Here is a 24,991-nt window from a genome sequence, read left to right as displayed (position 1 = left end):
CTACTCAGGACTGAATCTAGGCCACAGTGGTGATGGGTGGCATGCTTCCCCGAAGGTCTGAGGATGTCATAGGGGACCAGCACGCAGAAAAGGAAAACGTAGAACTTGGTGTCAGATGTTTCCACCCCAGGGGCGCCTAGCTCACCCAGAGCTTCTGGCATCTTCCCCTTCTTCCTGGAAGTCAGGTCAGTTGACTTCACAAAGTCTGCAGTCAAGAAAGTGCTTTACTGGGGCTCCTGGGTGGCTCAGTCGGTTAAGCACCAGACTTCGGCTCAGGTCATGATCTCGCTATTTGCGAGTTCGAGCCCCACGTCGGGTTCTGTGCTGTCAGCACGGAGCCTGCTCTGGATCCTTACACCCTTCTCTCTCTGGGACCCTCCCCTGCTTGTGCTCTTTCTCTCTCTCAAAAATAAACATTGTTATGCTGAGCGAAATAAGTCAGGCAGAGAAGGACAAATATCATATGTTTGCACGTATAGGAGGATTAGGAGGAACTTGACGGAGGAACAAGGGGGAGAAGAAGGGCAGAAATGGTGGGGGAAAGGGAGAGAGGCAAACCATGAGAGACTCTTGAATGCTGACAAAAACTGAGGACTGATGGATGTGGGGGGGAGGGGAGGATGGGCATGGAGGAGGGCACTTTGGGGATGAGCACTGAGTGTTATGTAGAAACTAATTTGACAATAAACTATTTGTAAAAAAAATAAAAAAAAAATAAAAAAAATAAAAAAAAATGTTTTTAAAAAGCGCTTCTTTCACTGGATTCTTCTGTGTACTCTTCAGCTGGTGAGCGCTGGTCTCTCCTCTCCTGTGCCTGGTATCCGCTCACACTTGCTGCTTCGAGTGGCTTCCCTAGAAGTTCCTTCCAGATTTCTGCTTAAGACCCACACTTGCTAGGTGCTTCTACTTTCTTCCCTTAGCACATATTACTCTTTGTCCTTAAAAAATTACCATAATGGTAGAAATGACTTTTTGTGGAGGCTGTGGGGTGGGGGGGGGCAAAGCTGATTGAGTTTTCACACTACTTTAGTCAGAGAAAAACAACATAAAATATCTGAAGAACAACCATTACCACCCAGAGCCACCTCTGGAACTTCCCCTGGTTTTCTTTCCTCTTTCCTCCCTTCTGGAGTCTTGAGAGGAACCCTATTTAGCAACAGCAGGTGCAGGGAAAGTCCTTTGGTGCTTTGAAAGTTACCTGTAATGTGCAAATGTATGCTGATCAGTCTGATCCCCCCAAGAATGCGTGTTCCCTTTAGGGCAGGGGAGATTCAATGCCATGCAGAAGGAGGGCATTCTATGATGCTCTTGCCTACACACGCACGCACACACACACACACACACGGGCATCACACACGTCTGTGACCCCTTTGTTTTTCATCATTTTACCGTGTTCCCAAGCCCACACTTAGCCACTTGGGATCTTGGCCACAATCAGCTAACAGCTAGATGAATGCCCTGGATTAGTTTCCTCTAAAATAGCTGACAGGACGAAAAGGAAGTGCAAGTTTGTTTCCTTGACCACGGTTGAGGAGTCAGGTTGAAAAGCTTGCGTTCTGAGGGCCATTTCACTGTGAAGGACAGGGACACAGGAAGGGCACATTTGTGGACAAGAGAGGGAGCTGATCCAAATGTCTTCCAGTTTTGGAATCAAATAGAACATTCGAGGGAAAGATCAAATGTTTTCTGTAAAGAACTAACCCTTTCGATGTGAGGTACATGTTATGTTTATGATAACGTTTTCCTTCCGGAATGTCTGGATGGTAAGTTCGGACAGACGAGGCACTGCTAAGGTCAAGTTGCATGGGGCAGGGCACGGGGGCTCTAAAGTGCAAAGTGTCAGTGGATTCAATCCATTCTGCCAAGAGGCACCTTCAAATATTCGCCACACCTGCATGGAATTAATTTCGGTTCCCTACGTGTGATGGGAGAGAAAGCGTGAGCTTAATCTCTATCATATGTCTCGGAAAAGCTCCAGACAGACACCAACCAGCCTGGAGTGAAAAATGTGGATTTTTCAGTTCCTAATGTTTAAAGGGTAACATTTCCTTAGTTTCATAAAACAGAACGAAGGCCTTTTTGGGGGGACTGTTTTAAAGGAAATCTTGAGGGAGTGACTTCTGCAGGCATTCGCTGCTGTCAGGAAAAAAGGATACCAGCAAGTGGAAATATCTGGCCTCAGATCCCACGGTCTGTTAAAGGCAGTCCCAGTTTGACACGGTGGACTGGCAAGCTGCTTAAAGATACATAAAGAGCCTCTGTATAAAGGACTCTGTGGGGAAGAGGTGTATGGGCCCTGTAGAAATCTGAAATTTGCACACAAAATACTGAGTACCGGTGCATTTTCTGAAGGTTCAAAGCTTTCATCAGATCTTGAGTTAAGTCCCATCGCCCAGAAAAGTTTAGGACGTGCCTACTGCCTTCCACCATTGTAAATCCAGGATAGGTTAGAAAAACAAATGTAAAAGAACTCTCAACAGCCAGCAAAATAAACAGAAGAAACCAGAGGTAGATCTTGAGTGGTGGTGAAATGGAAGGGGACTTCTCAAGCAAAAAGAAATGGGAGAATTCCCACAAGGTGAATATGTTTAAATATTCAAAGCTGGAATCCCTTTTATAACCCAAAATATCATAAATAAAATCCAAAGATAAATTAGGGAAATGTTTATAATAAATTACTGCAAAAGGGTCAAGAGTCCTAACAGGAAAATAAACTCTTATAAATCGGGAAGAAAAACTCTCTCAAAGAGAAAAACATAGGCAAGAGGTAGAAACAGACAAATACAGTTGATAGCAGCGGTGTGTTGGTGCTGGCTCGTACTCGTTCATGTCAGCCAGGTCTCTGTGCTCATTTAGTGACCTCATGTTCATTGCTTGACATTGGCCGTGGTGGGATTTTTTATTATGGCAGAGAAATCACTGACCAGTCAAGGCTTTTTTTGTTTTGTTTTTTTTGACAGCCAATTTAATGGCAGACCATTGGTTAGCAGTTCAAGTGTACCAGTAATCAGAGAAACACAAAGAGAAATGAGGTCTGGAGACAATGGAATAAACACACTATACCCTCTACGTCCTGCAAATTATAACAAACAAGTTTGGAGAAAATTCGCAGAGGAACGGATGGAGGCTCTGAAAGCTGGAAAGAAGTAAGCGGACTGCCTACCTACCTCAGAACTCATGGAATGACATGATAGCGAGTTCTTGTCTTTGCCTTTTTTTTATGTCTTGGCCTGGGCTCCAGAGAGGCTCCCAATCTGGGCATGTCGATGGCACCAGACCAAAAAGAGGCCCAAGGCAAGCCTACTGTCTCCAGTCCAAAGATGGGGGAACAGGGTGACCCAGTAAGAGAGAAACATTCTGAGCACACCTGACCTCACTCCAGCTCTAGGCGGGCACACAAACAGCCATCTCCTCTGCGCCCAAGTGGGCACCACCTCCTGGAGGGGGTAGAGCCTTGCTTTCCAATCCTGCTTATGACAAGAGGCCATGTCTTCCCTGGAACAGGGACTGTGGGAGGAACTTTTAGTGGATTTCTCATCGCCACAGAGGCCAGAAGGAGGTGGAACAACGTTTTTCAAATGTGGAAAGAAAAGCAACCTAGAATGCTATATCCAGTGAAAATATCCTTCGGGAATAAAGGTGAGAGAGAGATTTTTGGATGAAGGAAAAGCAAAAGAACTTGTGACCAGCAGACCTGCTTTAACAGAACAGCTAAAGGAAGTTTTTTAGACAGGAAGGAAATGATAATGGAAAGAAACTCAGAATATCAGGAATGAATGAAGAAAAAGGGAAAGGGTGGATATATGAGTAGATGTAGTAGACTACTCTTTTTTTTAAAGTTTATTTTGGGGTGGGGGAAGAGACAGGAAGAGAGAGACAGACAGACAGACAGACAGACAGAGAGAGGTGTCTGGGTGGCTTAGTCGGTTAAGTGTCCAGCTTTGGCTCAGGTCATGATCTTATGGTTCGTTGGTTCAAGCCCTGCACTGGGCTCTGTGCTGACAGCTAGCTCAGAGCCTGGAGACTGTTTTGGATTCTGTGTTTCCCTCTTTCTCTGACCCTTCCCTGCTCATGCTCTCTCTCTCTCTCAGAAATAAATAAAACATTATTTATTTATTTATTTATTTATTTATTTATTTATTTATTAAAGAGAGACAGAGACAGAGACACAGAGAGAGAATCCCAAGCAGTCACTCTTAGTGCAGAGCCTGACTTGGGGCTTGAACTCCTGAGCTGTGAGATCATGACTTGAGCTGAAGTCAAGAGCCAGATGCTTTGCTGACAAAGCCACTCAGGCTCCCCATGTAGTAGACCACTCTGTGTTTTCAAACTTACGCTTGATGGTTGAAAGCAAAATTACAATATCTGAAGTGGTTCTCAAGGTACATAAAAGTAACACCCAAGATATCTATGTGATAAAGGGAGAAGGCTAAAGAGACCTTGTAGGAGGTAACGTTTCTACATTCCACCACTTGCAGTGATAATGTGCTAATACTAGTAGACTGTGATAAATTATGCACATATGGCATGACCTTTAGAGCAGCAGTTTTTCAGTGAGGTGATTTTTGTCCTCCTGGGGACATCTGGCAAATGTTTGGAGATATGACGACACGTGCTACTGCCATCTAGTTGATGGGAACCAAGATGCAGCCAAACATTCTACGACACACAGGGTAGTCCCACTCAACAAAGAGGTACCCAACCCCAGATGCTAGCAATGCTGAGGCTGAGAATCCCTGCCTTACAGCAAGTGTATAAAAAGCTATACAAAGACAAATCTCAAAGAAAACTAGAGATAAACCAACACGGAATAATAAAAAATGTTCAGCTAATCTATAGGAATTCAGGGAAGTGGAGCACAAACAAAAATCAGAGGGAACAAACAATATTAAAATGGCAGACAAATTCTACCATCAATAATTCCATTAAAAGTAATAATCAGAACACCTATTAAAAGGCAGTGACTGATGGAATGGATGACCCAACTACATGCGGTCTCTGAGAAACTCATTTCCAATAAGATGACACAGGTACGTTAAGAGTAGAAAGTTGGGGAAAAGATAAACCTTGCAACACGAATCAAAAGAAAACAGAAGTGGATATATTGGTATGAGATAAAGTAGATTTTAGAACAAAGATAATTACCAGAACTAAAGAGGGACATGACATAATGATAAAAGGGTCCCTTCACCAAGAAAACACAACAATCCTAACTGTGTGTACCACAAACACCAGAGCTTCAAAATACATGAAGGAAAATCTGATAGACTTAGAAGAGACATATTTATAGTTGAAAATGTTAACACTCCCTTTCAATAAGTGATGGAACCACTAGATAGAAAAAAAAGAGATTTTTTAAAATACCAAATTGGCAAAGTTTTGAAATGGTAATACTTAGAACTAGCAAAGTCATGGTCTCTGTAACAATGTGGAAACATAAATAGACACAGTAGTCCTGAAAGAATATTTAATTTCTGTATTAAGAGGCTTAAAAGGGTTATAGCATTTTTCAATGCAATATTTTCACTTTTAGGAATCTCTCCTAAGGGAATAATTAAAGTTTCCCAAATTTATCTGTCTAGACCTTCACAACAGAGCGATTTGTAACAGCAAAACTTAGAGACGTCAGAACTTTCCCACTGATTGGTAAGTGCTTTAAAAAAGTATTCTTTATATATGAATAGTGCTATGGTTCAAATAACAGTCCTAAGAATTTTTAATGCCATGGTAAATAAGAATGATTTTAAGGCAAAAAGGAGTATATAAAGCAATGTGCATATAGAATAATCTAAATTATGTCAAAATACACCTATAGTATTTCAGTATAGAAATTGCTAGAAGTACGACAATGATAGTAGTGAAAACTTACCAGGGATTATTTCTCTGTGTTTTTTACTTGCTTGTTTTTATTACCCATCCCCCTCAAGTTTCCTATTGTGAGATGATGTCTTATTCACGTTCATAACAAACAGAAACCGTTACTTCTAAAACAGCATAAAAATGAGTTTATCAACTCATTTATCAACAACATAGACTGCCTAATACTGCAGCTGGTATGGAGACACTCAATGGGTGAATTCTTGCAAATAGTTTTGAAAATGAAAAATGGGGGGCACCTGGGCGACTCAGCAGGTTAAATGACTGACTCTTGATTTCGGCTTAGGTCATGATCTCATGGTTCATGAGCTCGAGCCCTGTGCTGTCCATGCAGAGCCTGCTTGGGATTCTCTCTCCCCTCCTCTCTGTCCCTTCCCTGCTCATGCTCTCCCACTCCTCTCCCTCTAAATGAATAAACTTGAAACAAAAAAGAAAATGAAAAATGATAAGAAAGTATGCCCATTAATATTCCTAAAGTGATAATACTCCATCTCCATTTAATTGTCCAGGCCTCACTATCACCAGCGGCCCCGCCATGCTCCAAAGTGTCACCATGTAGTGGGAAGTTGCCTGGGGACCCTCACTATTCTGAAAACGATTCCTGAGGAAGCGAGCACGTGCTGCATCGTGACTGTATGTCAAGCACTGTACTAAGTGCTTGATCTCCTTCACCGTCTGAGGAGCCGAATTATCTCTGTTTTATCAAGGCCCCGGCAAGTTGAGCATCTAGACATTGACAAGTGGCAGGGTCTGGATTTGAATGGCATCCATCACGGTAGCGGCGGAAGGCGTACCTGGGCCTGCCGAAGAGCAGGGTTGGCCGGCAGGGGTCTGGCGGGGACGAGGGGAGCACGGGGAGCCTTTTGGAGGGGCGGGAGCACTCGCTGAGGCGAACTGGGCCGAGGGGCGTCGAGGGCCCTGAGGGGCCCGCTGATGTCAAGATTCTGACACTGTGGCCACCTCCTGGTGGTGTCCTGCAGGGCGGAACAAAAGGCATGGTGTCAGGGGTCTCGGACCCTTAGGAGACGGGTGCTGACGGGTCTGCTGTAGCCGAAGGGGCCGGCGGTGCCGTTCCATGAGAGGGAGGCTCTCATCTCTTGTTTAAACTTCACACGTGGAGCAGAAGCACCCCTCCCTCCCCAGTGTGGACTAGCGGGATCAATTTCCGCATGAATGTTAAAATGTGGCTTAATTCATTAACAAATAAGGCACAAGGCACGTGAGGAAGGGAGGAAGGGCCAACGAGTTTGAGGACACACACCACAGCTTATGGAAACAAGGAAGGAGTTGTGCAGTGAGGCATAAGGTGATGCCCTCAAAGCTCAGAGAGAACTGAGGAAGCCCCCCACAAGGAGGATGGAAGCTTCTGGAAGCTGAGGTGAGGGGCCCGCACCTGGAGGATCACATTGTACACGAGGCCCCTGCTTTTAGGGCAAAACCAAGGAGATGCAGCATGGGCTGTGTGCCCCTGGCCTCTGCCTCGTTTCCCTTCCTCTCTTTCTAACAACGGCTTTCTTAGGGATCCATGGACATATGACTCATGGCACATACTGAGACTGGACAACGTGGGAAGTACTGACATGCGTCCACACCAATGAAAACATCACGATACGCGAGATCATGAGCGTATATCCACCGTCACCCTTCCCCTGCTCTCCTCCCTTGCAACTATTGATCTGCTTTCTGTCATTATACAATAGTTTTCATTTTCTAGGATTTCATACAAATGGAGGTAGAGGGTATGTACTCTTTGCCAGGCTTCTTTTCCTTGGCATAGTTATCTTGAGATTCATGTTGTGTATATTAATAGTTCATTCTTTCTTATGCTGAATAGCATTCCACCGTGTAAGTACGCCAAAGTTTGTTTACCCTTGTACCTGTTGATGGAAATTTGGGTCATTTCCCATTTTTGGCTTCTCAACATTAAGCCGCTGTTTTTGGCTCTCGCAGGTAAAGCTAGCTGTTCTTGCTCAAGTCCCACTTTTGGGGCTGAGAGGTGGTAAAGCTTAATAGGACTGACAGTCTCCTCTTAGGAGCCCAATCCTCCATGCTTTCAGATCAGGTAAGACACAGGAGATAAGAGAGTTTATGGCTTACTAAATGCGTGACATTAATTTTTAAAATCATTGGTCATCTCTTGACATCAGCACTGTTCACTGCCGTGATTTGGACCCTTGTTGAATGAGTCCCATCTTCAAGAATTCTCGTGGATACACCGGAAACCCTTGATGGGAAAACTAAATATTGGAGTGAATAATTCGTGAGGGAGCAGGGCAGTTCAGAGCCATGAGGGAGCCCGCAGGTACTTTGGGTTAAGGATCCGGCTCTTTGAAAGCAGAGGGTAGACAGGGTGCCCATACAGCTCAGGGATGGAGCAAAATAGGCCCATCCATGGCTCAGTAGAAGTCCTGGAGATGCCCCGGCAGGTACAGGGCCAAAGAAGTTCACCCAAACCGCACCAGTGGCATCTAAAACAACAGGGAGAGGACCCAGAGCTGGGAATGTGGCTGGCAGGCAGACGCAGTGGGCGTGTCTGGGTGACTGGGCAGACTGTGGCTCGCAATGTGGCCCACATCACATCACACGGGGGACCCGCCCCTAAAGGATCTAGTGGGGCATCCCCGGGACACAGAGGGCCTCCTTCTGGCCCTTGACCATCCCCCCCACCCAAGCTTTTGTTGCACTCAGTGTGCGGACTCTGCGTGTCAGCAAGCTATTCCTGCTACAGATCTATCTATAGATCTCCGGGATCGAGTCCCACTGAAGCTCTTGTTGAAAGACATTGAGATGCAGGTGTCTCAACGCGCACACGGCCCTCTCACATTTGTTTACAACTTACCTTTGACATATTGGAATGTGGTGGCTTCCTTATCAGGCCTTTGCTGAGGTGGCTGAGGTGAGCCTGACCGGGGTTTGAGCCTCGCGACGGCCGAGAAGGGCGCACCCACCTGTGAGCAATCCCGTTAAACGTAAACAAGCGCATTCTCCGCTCCCCCATCTCTCTCCCCCCCACCCCCCGGGGTTGACTTAACTGTTTTTCTGTTTGGTTTGCAATCTCAAAAAAAACTTACTTATTTTAACTCAGTTGTGGGAGACATGCAAAGGAAATGGTGAACATTCTTACAGGATTAAAAAAATCGCGATCCCCCTCCCACTCCCCCAAAGCCACTACTCTGTTAAATAAGTTCTTGCAATCCGCTCATACATGGCTTTGCAACACCTGGGAGACATTTTCTAGAAGGCTGGCATTTCAGCAATAATGCCTTTGAATATATTTGGATCAAACGCTACCCCATCTGATGAAAATATTTCAACATCCCACGTCTTGTAAAAATTACTGATGTAAGGGCGGGAAACAATATATCAGTGGGACTCATTAACACCCCGCTTATTTATATGATAAGCAGCAAATCGTTTGAAGGCAAAGGAAATCTCTGTGGCTGGTCTGGCAGATTTTAAGAAATCCCAAACAACAGTTTTATTATCTAAACATCTGACTTCTTCTTTGCTAAGGAAAACAAAGTGCAAAGCTGTTTGGTTGCACATTCTTTCAAATGCCATTTCAGGAAAAGAGGACCCAAAGCCAAGATACCTTAGCTTTTCAATGGTGGTTTTTTTATCTGTAAACAGCAGACGTATCAACGTCTTCCTTTTCAGATAAACGACAAATCCAGCAGCGAGAAGACACAGGATGGTCACCAGGATTCCTATAGTTAAACCTTGGTTATCTGAAACAAAATGCATTTCACTCAGGGAAAGAGGGCAGGGAGAATGAAATACAGGAAGTATCAGATGGTGACATTTACGGCAATGCGAGCTTTGAAGGAAGGAAGAGCATCAGAGTGAGTAAATCCCTGAATGATGTCCTGATAAATTAGTCTTACTTCAAAGGTCACACTCAAGGATCTGTCCGTGTTGCCGTCGTTCATTTCTGACAACAGGAGCCTAGTATGGCAGGTGGGAGCGCAGCCCTGACCACACAGGCCCTCCCGCCCCCGGCAGGGATGGTGGCCACGGGGCGGGCAGGGAGTGGGCAACTATGACCTTCCCAGCCCCCATCACAAATATGCCCCTCCGGCCTCTCTTCTGCTCTCATTCTCTAGTCTGTTTTTGTTTTGTTTCCTTGTTTTTCTTTTTTGATATCGAGACTTTGTTTCAGGACATTATCAAAATAGAAGGTGAAAACAAGGGGCGCCTGGGCGGCTCAGTGGGTTAAGCGTCCGACTTCAGCTCAGGTCATGATCTCACCGTTTGTGCGTTTCAGCCCCGCATCAAGCTCGCTGCTGACAGCGCAGAGCCCGCTTTAGATCCTCTGTCCCTCTCTCTCGCTGTCTTTTAAAATCTCTCAAATAAATAAACAAATAAGAAAAAACAAACCTCATCAAAACTCCTAGCTAAAAGGAAATGCCCACGGGTTTGGTTTTTCTTAGATTTTTGTTTGTTATGTTGTTAGAGCCTCAAAATACAGCCTTTGGAGGCAAACCTCTCTACCTGGAGGGTGCTTTTTTCTCTAAGGAAACATCTTCCTTTCTGTGGTTTGCTCCCGTTTTGGTCAGTACAAAGTCACCGCGACCCCTCGAGGGGGCGGAAAAGAAGGAGAAGTCAGACCTTGAGGCTGGTGTCTGGGCGCAGCGGCCGTCAGGGGGGCTGCCGGGACGGGGGGCGGCTTTACCTGCGGCGCCGCTGCTCTGTGGACTCCTTGAGAGTCCTGTGTCCCCACCAGCGACAGTCGGGTGTGGTTCCCGCAGCTGGCCGCCGTCCCCTCAGGCTGCTGGCGATGGCTGCGCAGGGGACGTCGCCACCCTGCTGCCCGCCAGGATGCTCAGCAGGCCGTCGGCCGGGGCGGCAGGGCCCCCACTCTCGGAGAGAACGCCTCACACCCTCTATGTTTCTGGACTTTGTCTCCATTGACAAGTCCTATCGGGATGTGTCTCGGACAGTCCTGATGCCCTTGTTAGTGTCACTGGAAAAGCACTGTTTTGGGTTTCCTGACCCAAATGTTCTTTTCAGCCGGGGACCCGGGGGTCACCGGGGAGGGGGCGGGGGGTGGGGGGGGGCTCTGGCTGCAGTTCTGCTGTCTCTTAACAAAGCTTGGGGGGAACAAAGCGAGTAGCCAGAGTCCTGAACCACAATTTCTAGCTCCTCACAATCAATCCACATGTCTTACGCTGATCGATTTATCCAACCAAATATTTCTCAGGCCTCCAAACTGAACTTAACGCCCCCTCCCCGCTGCCCCCAACCCCGGGCCGGCCGCCTGTCTCCACACGTGGCACTGACTCCCATGAGCTGCTCGAGCCAGCAAAGTGGGGTCCGCTGGGCCCCTCACCCAGTGCAAGCACCGTGTTCTGTGCGCCCGGCCCCTGCGTCTCCCCACGTCAGCCTGGGGTCCCACGGTCACCCTGCTCATCGTGGCACCTGCCACGTCTTTGTGGGACCCAAAGAGTGGCTGGTGCATGGCACGTGCCCTGGAAGCACTCGCCTCGTGAACACGGAACCACAGCCATGCTGGCGGACCGTGGGGACGGAGCCTGGGACACGGCGCCCTGCACCTGCCTCTTCGCCGGGTGTTCAAAGGCACTTTTATGAAGTGACGGCCGTAGAGGGGGGACTCACTGCTCTGCTTGTTTTCATTGCTGTAAATATGCCTACTTGCAACAGGGAAGAGCTGGCGGCTGGGGCTTCCCCAGCCTTTGTGAAGAACCCCCAGACCCGAGAGCACGGTTGTGTGTGTTCACTTGAAAAACAGGCCCGAGCACACTGGCCGAGCCTCTCCCACCCCTTCCGGGCGCCATCTGGCTGACTTGCTGCAGGGGGCAGGGGGGCAGAGCCCCGTCCGCTGAGAAGACTAGACCCCTGCTGGTTTTGCACAACACACGTTAACACCACATGAGAATATTAACTCAGTGCAGCAAGCGCGCCGCGGTCACGGTGGAGAGGTGCGGCGGAGACGGGGCTGTGGCGTGGGGCCCTGTCTTCCCGCCCCTGGAAGGGATGCTCGCTAGAGGGCGAGGCTTTCTGGGCCTTTCTGTAGGCCTGAGACACATCTGCGTCAAAGCAGAAGGATGACCAGGGCCTCGCGGCCCCTCCTCGCCACACGGTCCCCACAGCTGTGGCCGCTGGGTAGCTCGCGGTCGGTCGGACCGTGGAGCCGCGTTGTGTCTGTTGTCTTGGAGATGGCGGGGATGCCAATGCTGGTCACGGCAGGACTTGCGGACACGTGACGGCCTCCGTAGCGGCATCAGCCACCATCCGGGGGGTCCTGGGGCTCAGGTGGCCCTGAGGTGTCAGCACAAGTGGGCTCGGTGGGTGCTGGCCCTCTGAGCCCCTGGTCCCTTTCTTGTCACAAAGGACATCGTCCAGACCTGCCTCTTCGCTGCCTGACAGGCACTCGGAGAAAGCGGCAGTTCCCAGGAGGCCATTTCTCAAGGTCACCCGGGGAGAAAGGAAATGGGGGGGGGTCGAGCACAGCTGCGATGAGGAGCTTTTTGTGGGGGAGACGGACATGGTCTCCATCTTAGCTGTGTGACGTTGGGTAGGTTACTGAACTCCCAAGGTTACTGAGTCTCAAGTCCTTTAAGTGATCTCCACCTTCAGAGTGAGGCAGGGAGTCGAAGAGATCATGCAGGTACAAGGCCCGGCGCCGGGACCTGCCCCCCAGCCGCTGCTCAGTAAACAGAAGCTGGCGCTTTGCTGCTGCAGGGACTGTCAGCCTGATGCAGAGGAGGCATCTTTCTGGTAGGAATTTCAAGGGGCTTCACTCCTCTCGGCCCCTGTATGCAGAGGCCGGCCCGACAGGCACACAAGTTCTTTCATCCCCACCTGGCTTCCCACTGCCCTCCCCCCTCCACTGGCTCAGCGCCCACCCCCCGGGACGCCCTGGCCCCACTCACCTGCCTGCCGGATGGGGCCGCTGTCCGTGCTTCCCCCGAAGCCAAACTTGTCACAGAAGGGAGGCGCCCAGTGGGCCTCGCAGTGGCAGTTCTTCCTGTTGTTGCACACCTGTCCGGGCAGCGGGGGAGGAGGGCAGCGAGGGGGAAGCAGCGTTAAGGCCCACGCTCCGTGCAGGGTGGCCGTAAGTCTCTGAGCCCTAACTGGCTGCTGCACCGAAGCAAAGGCCCTGTGGTCAGAGTCCCCATCAGCACTGACACAGCCAGTGCGAGCATAAACCCCAAATACAGCACAGAGCGGGTGAGACCAGAGCCCGAGGCTGCAAATGAAACACGATCTGCCTGTTAGGGGCCTGATGGAGATTCCTGGGGTTCATCCACGACCTCCCACCTCTTTCCTTCTCCTTCTCAGTCAACTGTCGGGTCCCGCGTTTGCAATCCGGCACCCCTCCTCTCTGTGGTGAGGCGTGACCCTGCTTCAGGGGTGCGGGATCTGAGCTCTTGGGCCCTGCGGGCCTGACCACCTCTGGGCACAGCCCCGCTTCCTTCAGACGGGAGGCTCTGAGAGGCTGGTGGCCTGTCCCGACATCTTGTGCCCGAAACGCCCACCTCCCTCCCTCTTGCGGTCCCCCAGCAGCCCCTCTTTGGTGCCCGGCCCTGAATGAACGCTGGACACAGTCTACCAAAAGCTGGCATCCTCGTGACATGAGAGGGTGGCCCTCACCGTCGGAAAAGGGATGCCCGAGAAAGCAGGAGGGTGGGCTTTGCTCTGGGTCGGAGGGGCCTGAACGAGTAGCCTAACTTGGAGACCAGAGCACTCCGGGAGGGGCCGGCCCCGGCTCACTGGGTTAGCAAGGGTGACCGATGGAGGCCGGTCCCCTACCCGTCCTGGCCGTTAGACTTGCTGCTATTACACATGAACTCACCGAGCGACTGCATGGCCCAGTGGAAGAGGGGAACGAACCCAAGAGGATGTTATTTCTAGAAAATTGGATTGCCGGCCTTGGAACACGGGATACAGGCAAGTCGCTAAAAAGAATTTCTGACCAATTTGGAGTCGGGGGGATAACTGGGAATGATTGGGAATTGCTACACGGGCCGGGAAGGACTCTGTGCTCAGACTGTTTCTGAGGGTCCGAGTTTCTCATCCACTTAGGGAAACAGACTATACTTCACAGATGATGCGCTTTGGGTGGTTTATAGGAGGAAGTCAGTGTGGACACGCCCCGCAGCCTCCGTCCTGCATCAAAATATTGCTGGAGGGGCCAAATACATACTTCAATATTTTAGGCAAAAGTAAAATGTTTGGAGTGTAGGTCTTATTTGTGATGTTTCTCTGCTTTTCACTGATTTTTTTTTTTTTTTATGAATCAACCATCTGCCCCAATTGCTTAAAAGAAGGCCAACAGTCAAGATAACCTGTGACAAGTTGGAAAGTATATTCCTATTAAGCTGAAGCCCCGTAGAATTAGTTACTGAGTAGCTTGCCTGTGCTGAGTCTGAGCACTGATTACTGAGTCTCGTCCGAGCACTGATTACTGACTCTAACCTGTTTCTCAGCGATGCTGCTGCTGACGTACCGCCCACCAGGATTCAGGCGCCGTCCTGGCCACACCGTTTTGCATGGTCTCCCAATTCAAACCAGACTCAGGTACCCTGTTGGCAGCGGGCAGCAGAGAGACTGCAGCCCGGGCACCCTGCTGGGAGGCACCGCTGGTGAGCCTGGCCTCACTAGGGGGAAGGACTGTAGTCATGTTACTTGTCACCGAGTCATGGCGGCTGCTCCACCTACCCAGAAAATATGGGCCTTTCCTCTCCATATGGAGGGGAACCCAGGGCTGTCACAAAGCGAGGGGTCCAGGGACCCCACCCTGGCATTACTACTAACTGGTCATGTAACCTTGGAGATGCACTACTGTCACTTGAGTCTGGGCTTCTTTAAGAGTAAGATAAGGCTGTACCGCCATTAGAAAGAAATCTACGATCCCACGAGGGCAGAAAAGGATTTCCTTTTATACGGACAGTCAGCAAACCCATCTGAGATGGCACCACAATCCTTCATGGTTACGGCTCAAGAGTAATTTCATGAAAACCCCCATAATTCTGTGTTAGACTCATTGGCAAGTGTCTGCAAGGTTTAAAAATAGAATCGGGAGCAGGATTTCTGCAGAAAAGGTTTCAGACAAACAAATGAACCACTGGCATGGCTAATCAAGATTAATAGGATTCCTTTGGAAATAATTAAGCCCATCAGGAAAAAATAAATTATGTTTGAAACAATTAGAGTCCTCTTCCCTCCTAAAAAAAAAAATTCTCTGAACTGCACTAACAGCTTTCTTGAGTTGAAATGCACACTGTACGTGATTTCAAGAACATGTGGTCGGTATGCTCTGTCTTCTTTGTTTTCATTCCTCCTGGAAGTATTTCAGTTCAGATACATTCTGAATCTCGGTTGAAAGGGGGACGGTTCTGTGGGAAGTGTTAAAGCAAAATCCTTCATGAAGGAAGGTTAGTTTTAAAGTCACTTTGAAGATGACAAAGTCCTTTTCAAAAAAATCACAGGATGTTCACTTAAAAGATAATTACTGTTCAGTCGGATTCTCTTTGTTAAATAAAAGTTACATTTCTTATGCTTATGTAAAGGTCAAAGAAAATTAATGTCTTTCGAAGAAGATATGGAGGCGACTGCTGTATTTTTTAGATGTTAACAAAATAGGGATGGCAGAGTCCTTGAAAATGAACGATTGAGTGCTTAATGTGGACTGGCTATAAAAGGCAGTTCAGCCCACTCACCCCTCTGCGGTGGCACTGCATGGCGCATTCATGAACGCCGAAGACACTTATGTTTTCACATCGACGATTGAGGCAGATCTGCAGAAGGAGAAAAACACGGTAAATCTCTCAGCCCTTTTCCGATCACATGCTCATGCATGCATCTGTGGTTTAAAAAGCGAAGGCAAAGGAAAGCTTGCGGAAGACTTATCTTCTTTCAGTGAATGTGGATGCAGCACAATGATGTGCTTTCCATTGGACTCTGACCTACCTTCTACATCAGGGTTCTGATGCCTGCAGCACATTTCAGGACTCGGGCCGACGTGACTCAGGTCAGTGCGGCATTTTTCTGCGGTTTCAGTTAATTATGAGACTATGATAACTGATTTTCTTGGGATTTTTGTTTAGAGCGTGCAAGGAGACATGTGAATTGCTGCGTCTGTCGCCTCCCCTCCCCCTCAATGGCCCCTTCCATTAAGAGATACAGGACAGGAGAAATGCACCAGCCCTTAACCTAGGGCCTCTGCAGACTCAGAGACTCCAAGAAATCTAAGGACCAAGGACCTTTCAAAGGAGATATTGAAATATGGGAACTCTTCCAAATTACTGACTGACAAGTACTATCATCGAGGACATAAACCATCAACCAAAAGGCTCTGCAGGGGAAAACAGACAGTTCCCTTGTGTTTATCAAACTTTGCAGAGGCAGTAATTTGCTGAATGGTACTGGGTTGGTTGCAGGAGTTTAGTCTCATTTTAAAGGTGCGTAATATACACCAGACTCAAAGGATCAGGCCCTTTATCTCCCATAAGATGTTACAAATTAGTGGAGTCAGAGGAAGAGAAGTCTAAGTTTTAGATTCCAGAAGCATTTTTAATCAAGCAGAACCTTCCAACGGGAAGTTCACCATCTGACCCCAACAGCTTACAGAAGGCACTCAGGTGACACCCTTGGACAAAATTGCCAGCTTTAAGCAGTTCCAAGGGCCGGTGGGAATCTTGGCCAAGGGGACTGTCACATTCCAGCCGAGACCAGAAACTGTCTGAGGTTACAAAGGACACAGCAGGACCCCGGTCAGAATCCCAGTGTTTGGGCGCTGCTCTCCTCCTAACCCATGAGCAACGGCAAGGGATGGCTTTCGAAGAACCAATGTTCTGTGGAAATGGAGAACAAAGCACGTTTATCCTTGCACGGGGAGAAACACACTCATTGATAAGTTGAGTCCTTGGAATTTCAGGGTTCAGGTGCACCTGGCTCTGGCTGTTGAGACTACAGTTTCAAAAATCAATGTCATTCCAGTGTCAAGGCCAGAATAGAAGCTACCGTGTGTGGTTAAGGAGACCCTGGAATGTATCTCGTGTTTCCTGGGTCATCCCATTTTCTTAGTGATGAAGCACTTAGGGGTCAGAGTAGATGGTGGGAAGGGGATGAGGGTAGAGAATTCTTGCCTTGGGGACACTGCTCAAGGGGCCGAATCCCTATCTTTCTATTCTACTCTGTGGCCTCTGTGTTAGTGAGTTTATTTCATCATCATTTTGAAGATGGGATCAAAAAAAAAAAAAACAAAACACATGGGGGTTGATTAGCCTTCTTTCCTACCAAGCTCTATTAACTTGCTTTCATTTAGCCTGATTAGAAGGTTTGGTGAGAAAAATCAACGTGGCAGAATGTTAAAATCTTAATTTCATTTTTTTCCATTTTTTACTTTATTTTCTAACCCTCCAAATATCTCAGTCTACTTTCCCCCTGGTCTCCGAAAGAACTCCCGTCAGCTCCAAGCTGATCCTATCTCTTCCCCTCTCCTGTTCTCTCTATGGGGGTCTCTGAAAATACGTGTGACTTCCCGTTCCGCCCAGGTGAGAACAACAAACATCCCCTCACTGTGCCAGAAACCGAGATCACGTTTCCAAAAACAACATAATATGCTACTGCATCTCCTTTCCAAAGTAATTTCCTGGCTGGAAAGACTCGTGGCACCTCAAATGCAGAAATGACTTCTTGACACTTAAAGGCTGAGAAGCCAAGCTTGCTTTTTCCCAAATTCGCAGCTCCATGGCTGTGCCAGGATCCAGGATTTATTAACGTTTCCTTCTAGATGCAAAGAACTGGATGCCGGAGACAAAGCTGTAGGAAGGAGTGGATTTAGGAAAACAAACTGATCTCCTAAGTTGGTCCTTGGATAAGACGGTTCTCAGCTGGGCCCCCTTCTAGACTTACGTTCATGATGCAAGAGAATCCTGGTGTCTTACCTTTCCATCTGCACACTTTGTGCCCGTGAGCACGAGCCCCGGGTCCGGCATGTCGTCGCCCAAGTATACATGGGTCCCACGGCACAGAATCCGCCCTCCTTCCTGCAGTGGGATATTTGTTTCTATGGAAACGGCATTGGTACCAATGACGGGCCGGCTGGCACCTCCTTGACACTGGATCTTCCCGCATTTAGCATCTCTGGAAGGGCGAGAATAGACAGTCCCCAAAGAGGGGAAGTTTGTGACCAGCCCTTGAGGATGGAGGAAGTTCAAAGTGGTCCATCCGGCCACAGATTCCGTACCTCATCTCGCACTTGGCAAAGGAACTCTTGAAGTCTTTGCCACAGTTGCCATAAGGGTCACCTGCGGAGTTGACTCTCTCAAAGCAGATCCCAGGGGCCGGCTTAGCACCTGAAATAGAAGCAAAGCAGCACTTTTACCTCCTGTGAGTGTTCTCCATATTTGTCCTTGAACAGCACGGGGCTCTTGGGAGGAAGGGTAAATGTGTCCCGTGTTCAGAGAAATCATGCCTGGAGCCCTGGCTGACTCCTGATAGGAGCCAGTCAGTGCACGTCAGTCAGCATCTTCTCCTGGCTCCACCCATAGCGAGGCCCGTGTTTCATGGCTCAATCTTCCTTAAGGCTGCTCCCTGGACCCATGGCTTGTGCGGCCAGTCAGAAGAGAAGGCCTGGCCATCGGTCTGGACCTGATCCAGCCCAGAAAGGAGGCGGTGGGCTGGCTGTAGGGAAAAGGAGCTTGCTCTTTTTAATAGCATCCCACCCAATTCCTGTGAGAAAGTGCAAGCCTGGGCAGGCTCCAAGGGACAAGGATGACCCACATGGGGAGAGAGAGAGAGAGAGAGAGAGAGAGAGAGAGAGAGAACAGAACGAACAACATGGAGATCGTACAAACATTTTAAGTACCAGCCAGTACTAACTTCAGTTAGTGTCTATACTAGCAAGGCAGAGAGCTCTCAGAGGTAGTGGACACAGAAAGAGAATGCACAGAATGATGGTGCCCAGTAGAGAGGCACGTGGGGGCCAGAGGGCTCAGGACACAACCATCGTTAGCACATCTTTTGTCCAGGGAAAGAGCTAATGTATACTTTGGGGTCTGCATTGCCAAAGCTTTGGAGGACTCTCAGAGCTGATGGGCAGTGACACCTGTTTAAGACAATATGGGAAATTCAAGAAAATGGCCCATGCTGTCCAGAATACGCTGTGCCTTGTGGTGTGACCTTGGTCTACCTTCTCTCTTCTGCTGGGGTCCAGGTGCTCCTTCTGACACCACTTCCAACTGCCGGGAGGCTCGCTTCCCACAACCCAGCTCCGTCCCTCACCCTTCTCTGCACCAACTCTGCGGAAGCTCCATTCGCTTTCCGAGATCACAACTGACTAAGATGCCAATCTAACAACAGGCAAGGGGGCAGAAGATGTTCTTATTTCTAAAGATGTCTCTTTAATTTTTAAAAATTTATTTATTTATATAATTTATTTTGAGAGAAACAGGGATAGCGTGAGTAGGGGAGGGGCAGAGAGAGGGAGAGAGAGAATCTCAAGCAGGCTCCATGCTGTCAGTGCAGAGCCTGATGCAGGAGTTGACCCATGAAACTATGAGAACATGACCTGAGCCAAAACCAAGAGTTGGATGCTTAACTGACTGAGCCACCCAGATGCCCCTAAAAATGTCTCTTTAACCTGTACCTGGTTCCTCTTCATTAGCCAAGAGTAGACATGGTTATCATCTTATTAAAACAAAACAAAACAGGGGCACCTGGGCGGCTCAGTTGGTTGAGTGTCTGACTTGAGCTCAGGTCATGATCTCACTATTTGTGAGTTCGGGTCCCACAACAGGCTCTGTGCTGACAGCTCAGAAGGCTGCTTTGGATTCTGTGTCTCCCTCTCTCTCTGTCCCTCCCCTGCTTTCAAAAATAAACAAACATTAAAAAATTAAAAAAAATAAAAAGAAATTTAAAACAAAACAAAACAAAGAAAAACCCCCCACTAAAACAACAGATCCTTGCAACAGCCAGGACCAGCACTGGGTTCAGCCACTGACCCCCACAGGAAGCTACCTGAGGAAACTCTCAGCTTCCCATTCTCTGTTTTTCAAAAACCATGTTAAGTGGCCTCTCCAAACTCCCTTTGAAGGGCGTTATCCCTAACTGGACACAATTCTCCCTCATGGAACACGGTGAGGTCTCTGGCTCAGCGGCATCATGTTTCTTTTTCTTTTCCTTTTCTAAGTTTCTTTACTTTGAGCGAGAGGGAAAGTGAGGGAAGGGCAGAAGAGAGGGAGAGAGCGAGGATCTCAAGCATTTCAGAGTCTGACACGGGGCTCGATCTATTGAATGGGGAGATCATGACCTGAGCTGAAATCAAGAGTTAGACACTTAACCACATCACGTTCCTCTTATGGCACCTAGATGCCCATTTCTGCTCAAGCATGATCACACCACTGACATACTCAGCTTCTGCCTTCCATCTTTCCACACTCTTCCTTCTTATTTTCATCTACTTACTGGAGGTGGGAGGATGGTAAGGATGAGCCTCAGGGTTGAGCCCATACTTTGTACTTAAATTAATCCTGTTCGGTGGTACATTGACCAAAATACCTGGAGTTAATTAATCAAAGTAGTTTGGAAAAACTGGCATCTAAAAAATCAACAACTTAGTGGTTGTTTGTATATATGCGTGGACCCTATCTACTTACAACTTGGCTGTCTGGCTATGTCCTTTGTTCTTTCCTTCCATCCTGCCTACCAATCTGTCTATTGGTCCGTCCGTCCATCTATCCATCCATCCATCCATCCATCCACCCAGCTCCCATCATGTTGCAGACTTCAATCATACGCAGATTTATCTGGTATTACTATCTGCCACACACTTGGGGTATGACAGTCGACCGATGTGGACAAAACTTCTGTTAGCTTTACGATTGCAAGGAGAAAGAAAGAGCAAACAAATGAATACATCTGAAGTTCAGTGGAGGGGGTGTTAGGAAGGAAACAGCAGAGTAAGAGGGTCCAGGGGGCTGTTGTTTTAAGCAGACTGGTCAGGGATAACCTCTCAGAGGAGGGACCAGGAGCTGAATTCCACAACTCCATCCTATGAGGGACCTTAAGAGGTAGGTTTCATTTTCCCATTTTATGGACAGGAAAACTAGGATTGGAGAGGTTAAATATATTGCTTAAAGCCAGACAGCGGGGCTGTCTGCGGGCAAAGCTCAGCCCGCCCCCTTCTGGTGTCCTTAGGTGTATCGAGGCCTCACATGTCCTGGGTCCCGCTTGGGCCTTGAGGACATAGAGCAGAAGACCCTGCCTGCATCAGCTCCCCTGGCCCCCTCTCCCCCACCCCTGCTACCCCAAGCAGAGAGACAAGTAGGTGCACATGGGTAACAGGGCAAGAGCCATGATATTTACTCGCATGCAGCCCGAATGATCCCAGATTTAGGTGGATAAGGGATGCAGGTAGCCCTGTACGGAAAGGCTGCTAAAAGGAGGTTATGATAAAATGGCTTTGTTCCTCTCGCCCTGCCTCAGAAGACCAGGATAAAGGAGCACCAGCAGATTCTAGCGGATGCTAAGCTCCTGGAACTGGGTAGGCAGGGCTGATATTACTCTACCATCGTTGCTGTTTTGATGCTACATCGGTTCCGTCATTCTTACTGTTATCAAGCAATTTATCTTCTGGGAAATGTGGCCACTTAAAAAAAAAACACAAACGTTGTTGCAACTTGAATGTGTTAACTGATGAATTTGTTTTCCTTATAGGGGAAAAAAGAGATTTCTGTACATATATATGGGTGTGCGTGTGTGTGTGTGTGTGTGTGTGTGTATAAACAGATCTCTGAGCAGTTTCAGACACATGAGCTTGTAAACAGCTCAAAGGTAGGATTGGATGAGGGTTAGACTGGGGTGTGCAGAAGGTTAAGAGCAAAAAGGAGGAAAAGAGAGAGAAAGAGACTGGTGTCCACAACCATTTAAAACACAGTGGTGAGTTAGATACATGAATCCCAAATAAAATGGCTAAAGTAGGACAGGGAATCAAGCAGAGGTATACAAATGGTATTTAAGAAACTTTTTAGAAGAGAGAACAAATATTGGATCATCGCTGGGGAATCTGGACTTGGAACACAAAACTGGGTCTTCTAGGGTGGGGTGGCCACGGGCTTTTAATATGACAAATGCCAGGGGGCTGCATGGCCTAGAAAACAAGGTGTCTATTCAGTGCAATAACTATAAAATCATGAGAGGCTATAAAACAGTATCGATGTTTCCCGAGAACTCTGAAGTACTGCGCACGCTCAAGTAGAAGCCACCGCACGCTTAAGGACAGTGGCCATTTTCCCAAAGAGAAAATCGCACAGAAAAGGTGATGGCCAATTTGAATATGTACATTTTTAGCAACATGGATGACAGAGTCCAGAGTCATATAACATGTTGTCCATTAACTTGATCAGAAATATTGAAAAGTCACAGCACTTCTTCAAAGAAGACATGCAAATGGCCAACAGTTATAGGAAAAGATAACTCAACATCAATGATTATCAGGAAAATACAAATCAAAACCATAATGAGATATCAACTCACACCAGTTAGGATGGCTATGACTAAAAACACAAAAGATAGTAAGTGTTGGCCAGGATGCTGAGAAAAGGGAACCCTCATACCCTTGTACCATACGTTGTAGGAATATAAAAGATACAGCCTTTGCAGAAAACTGTATGCAAATTCCTCAGACAATTAAAAATAGAACTACCATATCACCAGTAGCCCTACTTTTAGATATATATCTAAGTAATTGAAATCAGGATCTTGAAGACATATCTAGACTCCCATATTTGCTGCAACATTATTCACAATGGCCAAGACACGGAGCCAACCTGTATCCATTGATGGATGAATGGATAAAGAAAATGTGGTATAGCCATACAACTGAAGATTATTCAGCCATAAAAAATAAGGAAATCCAGGGGCACCCAGAGGGGCTCAGTAGGTTAAGCGTCCAACTTCCGCTCAGGGCATGATCTCACTGCCTGGGAGTTCCAGCCCCGTGTCAGGCTCTGTGCTGACAGCTCAGGGCCTGGAGCCTGCTTTGGATTCTCTGTCTCCCTCTCTTTCTGCCCCTTTCCCACTCACACTCTGTCTCTCTCGTGAAAATAAATAAACGTTAAAATTTTTTTTTAAATAAGGAAATCCTGCCATTTAAGACAGCATGGGTTGACATGGAGGACATAATGCTGATGAAAGGATTCAGACACAGAAAGACAAATACTGCATGATCGTACTTACACGTGCAATCTAAGAACATCAAACTGATAGAAGCAGAGAGTAGAATTGTGGTTGCCAGGGGCAGGGGTGGGGGCGTGGGAGGTTATTAGTGAAAGAGTATAAAGTTTTTGTTGTGAAAAATTAGTCCTAGAAATCTACTGTATGGCAGAGTCTATAGTTAATACTGCATTGTATACTTAAAATTTTGCTAAAAAGGTAGATCTTAATGCTAAGTGCTCTCTCTCTCACACGCGTGCACACACACACACATAAATGAAGAGGGGTCTGACCTTTTGGAGGTAATGAACGTGTTTATGGCATCAATTAAATGGCATCATCAACTTGTACACCTTAAGTACCTACAGCCTCTTGTACGTCAATCACCCTTCATTCAAAGTGGTTACAAAAAGTCTGTTTTCCGCAGCCTGTCCTCTGTACTTCTAGCTAATTTTGATGCTGACCTTTTAATTCTGTTGTAATGTTGTCACCGGAAATCTTATTTTTAAGTTCAAGTACCCATTCCTCCAACGGTGAGTCTTCTGATTTTACGGTTTTCTATTTGCTCAGCAGGTATAGACTCATGACCTCCAGAACTTAAGCATTCATCCTGTTGCTTGTCAATGTGATCTTTTAAAAGATCTTTTACCGGAACAGCAACAACAAGAAAAGGCGGAGGCATGAAGCCACACCCTAGGAATAATAATTACACATATGATAAATGTCCTGGTCTTTTCTTAAACCCTGTTTTGTCAGTCAACCTCAACAAGCCTCCTAAACAGCACTGACAGAGGTTGCTGAGGTCCGATGTGCCTTTCCAACATGTCTGGCAGAGTCAGAAGACATGATCGAGAGATGAAGAGGTCGGTAGTAAACCATTCTTTCCGATGGATAATTTTGGGGGGGGGGAACCATGCTTTATATCTGAGCGTGTATGGGATCTAAGAAAGACAGTGAATGTTTATCAAATTCCAATTGCTTTTGGAAGGCCGCCTCCTCTCTGGTCTCTACAATCAGCCAGGCTGCAGCGTTGGAAGAGCAAGAGGTTTGGGACTGGGAATAATGTAGGCTGATCTGGTGTCAAGCCTACATACCAAGAGACCCTGCAAAATGGGGGCAAGGACATCACCTGACTTAAAGGTGCTGTGAGACTCAGGGAGTCCCCAGCACGTAGCAGGCTCTCAGTCAAACCCAATTAGAATAAGGACGGCCATCGACCATAGGGAAGGGGAAGTCTGGCTCCTGGACATCAAGAATGGGAGAAGTTGTGAGGGAAAAGAGAGCTCCCTGTGCCTGGCTGGGGTTACGACACTTACTTTACTTGTAATAGTTCGTGATTCTATCAATAGGGACTTGACATCTGTCTCCTTCACAGAGGATTGTCCCCAGAGCCTAGCACATCGTAGGAAATCAATGAAAAGTGTTGAATGACTTGATAAGTGATTTCTGAACCCACCTTGGGACTTGAGGGGAAAGAGAACCTCCTTATCTGAAACACTGGGAAGTGCTGTACATAGTTTGCATATTAAATAACAACTATAGTCGTAGCTCAAGGACTTCAACTTCCCTACACCTCTCCCTTCCTGACTCATTTCAGTGAACGAGGCTCCCCACGGATCCAAATCCTGTGCTTGTTCTGGGCATCCTCCCAGCATGCCCTGGGCTGGGCCTCTAGAGCCTCATCTCACTGCGCAGGCACTAAGCACCATCTTGAAGAGGTAGTAGGAGATCTCAAGTGCAGGCATTTGGGTCTGAGTCCTTTTTATACTCTAGGAACAAAGGGCATCTTCCCCTTAATTCCTTTCCTTGCCCTTAAACAAACCGGCACACACATTTTAAATGAATGACCATATTTTAGATCACCAACATACCAGCTGTTGAGTGCCCCCACTATTGTATGGTGCCGGGTCCAGCATGCAGGGTCTTTAACCCT

The 24,991-nt window shown here is 47.6% G+C and overlaps 1 protein-coding gene across 4 annotated transcripts in view; it reads right to left on the bottom strand.

Annotated features, from left to right (window-relative positions):
• ADAM12 (ADAM metallopeptidase domain 12) overlaps positions 1-24,991 on the bottom strand; it is a 346,871-nt gene that overhangs the window by 18,337 nt on the left and 303,543 nt on the right. For 3 of the 4 annotated variants that reach the window (XM_039237898.1, XM_039237897.1, XM_039237900.1), the window contains 7 exons: positions 18,092-18,200; positions 17,790-17,988; positions 15,561-15,638; positions 12,771-12,879; positions 9,470-9,605; positions 8,717-8,840; positions 6,672-6,851 (listed from right to left, as the gene is read on the bottom strand). In XM_039237898.1, coding sequence (XP_039093829.1) covers positions 6,672-6,851; positions 8,717-8,840; positions 9,470-9,605; positions 12,771-12,879; positions 15,561-15,638; positions 17,790-17,988; positions 18,092-18,200 — 935 coding nt within the window. The remainder of the gene's footprint in view (positions 1-6,671; positions 6,852-8,716; positions 8,841-9,469; positions 9,606-12,770; positions 12,880-15,560; positions 15,639-17,789; positions 17,989-18,091; positions 18,201-24,991) is intronic. The other variant, XM_039237899.1, reaches the window with a different exon arrangement.

This window comes from Hyaena hyaena, unplaced genomic scaffold (assembly GCF_003009895.1).
Source record: "Hyaena hyaena isolate Hyena2069 unplaced genomic scaffold, ASM300989v1 scaffold_129, whole genome shotgun sequence".
NCBI lineage: Eukaryota > Metazoa > Chordata > Mammalia > Carnivora > Hyaenidae > Hyaena > Hyaena hyaena.
Note: the sequence above shows the minus strand (reverse complement) of the source record. Positions and strands in the feature narration are given on the sequence as shown.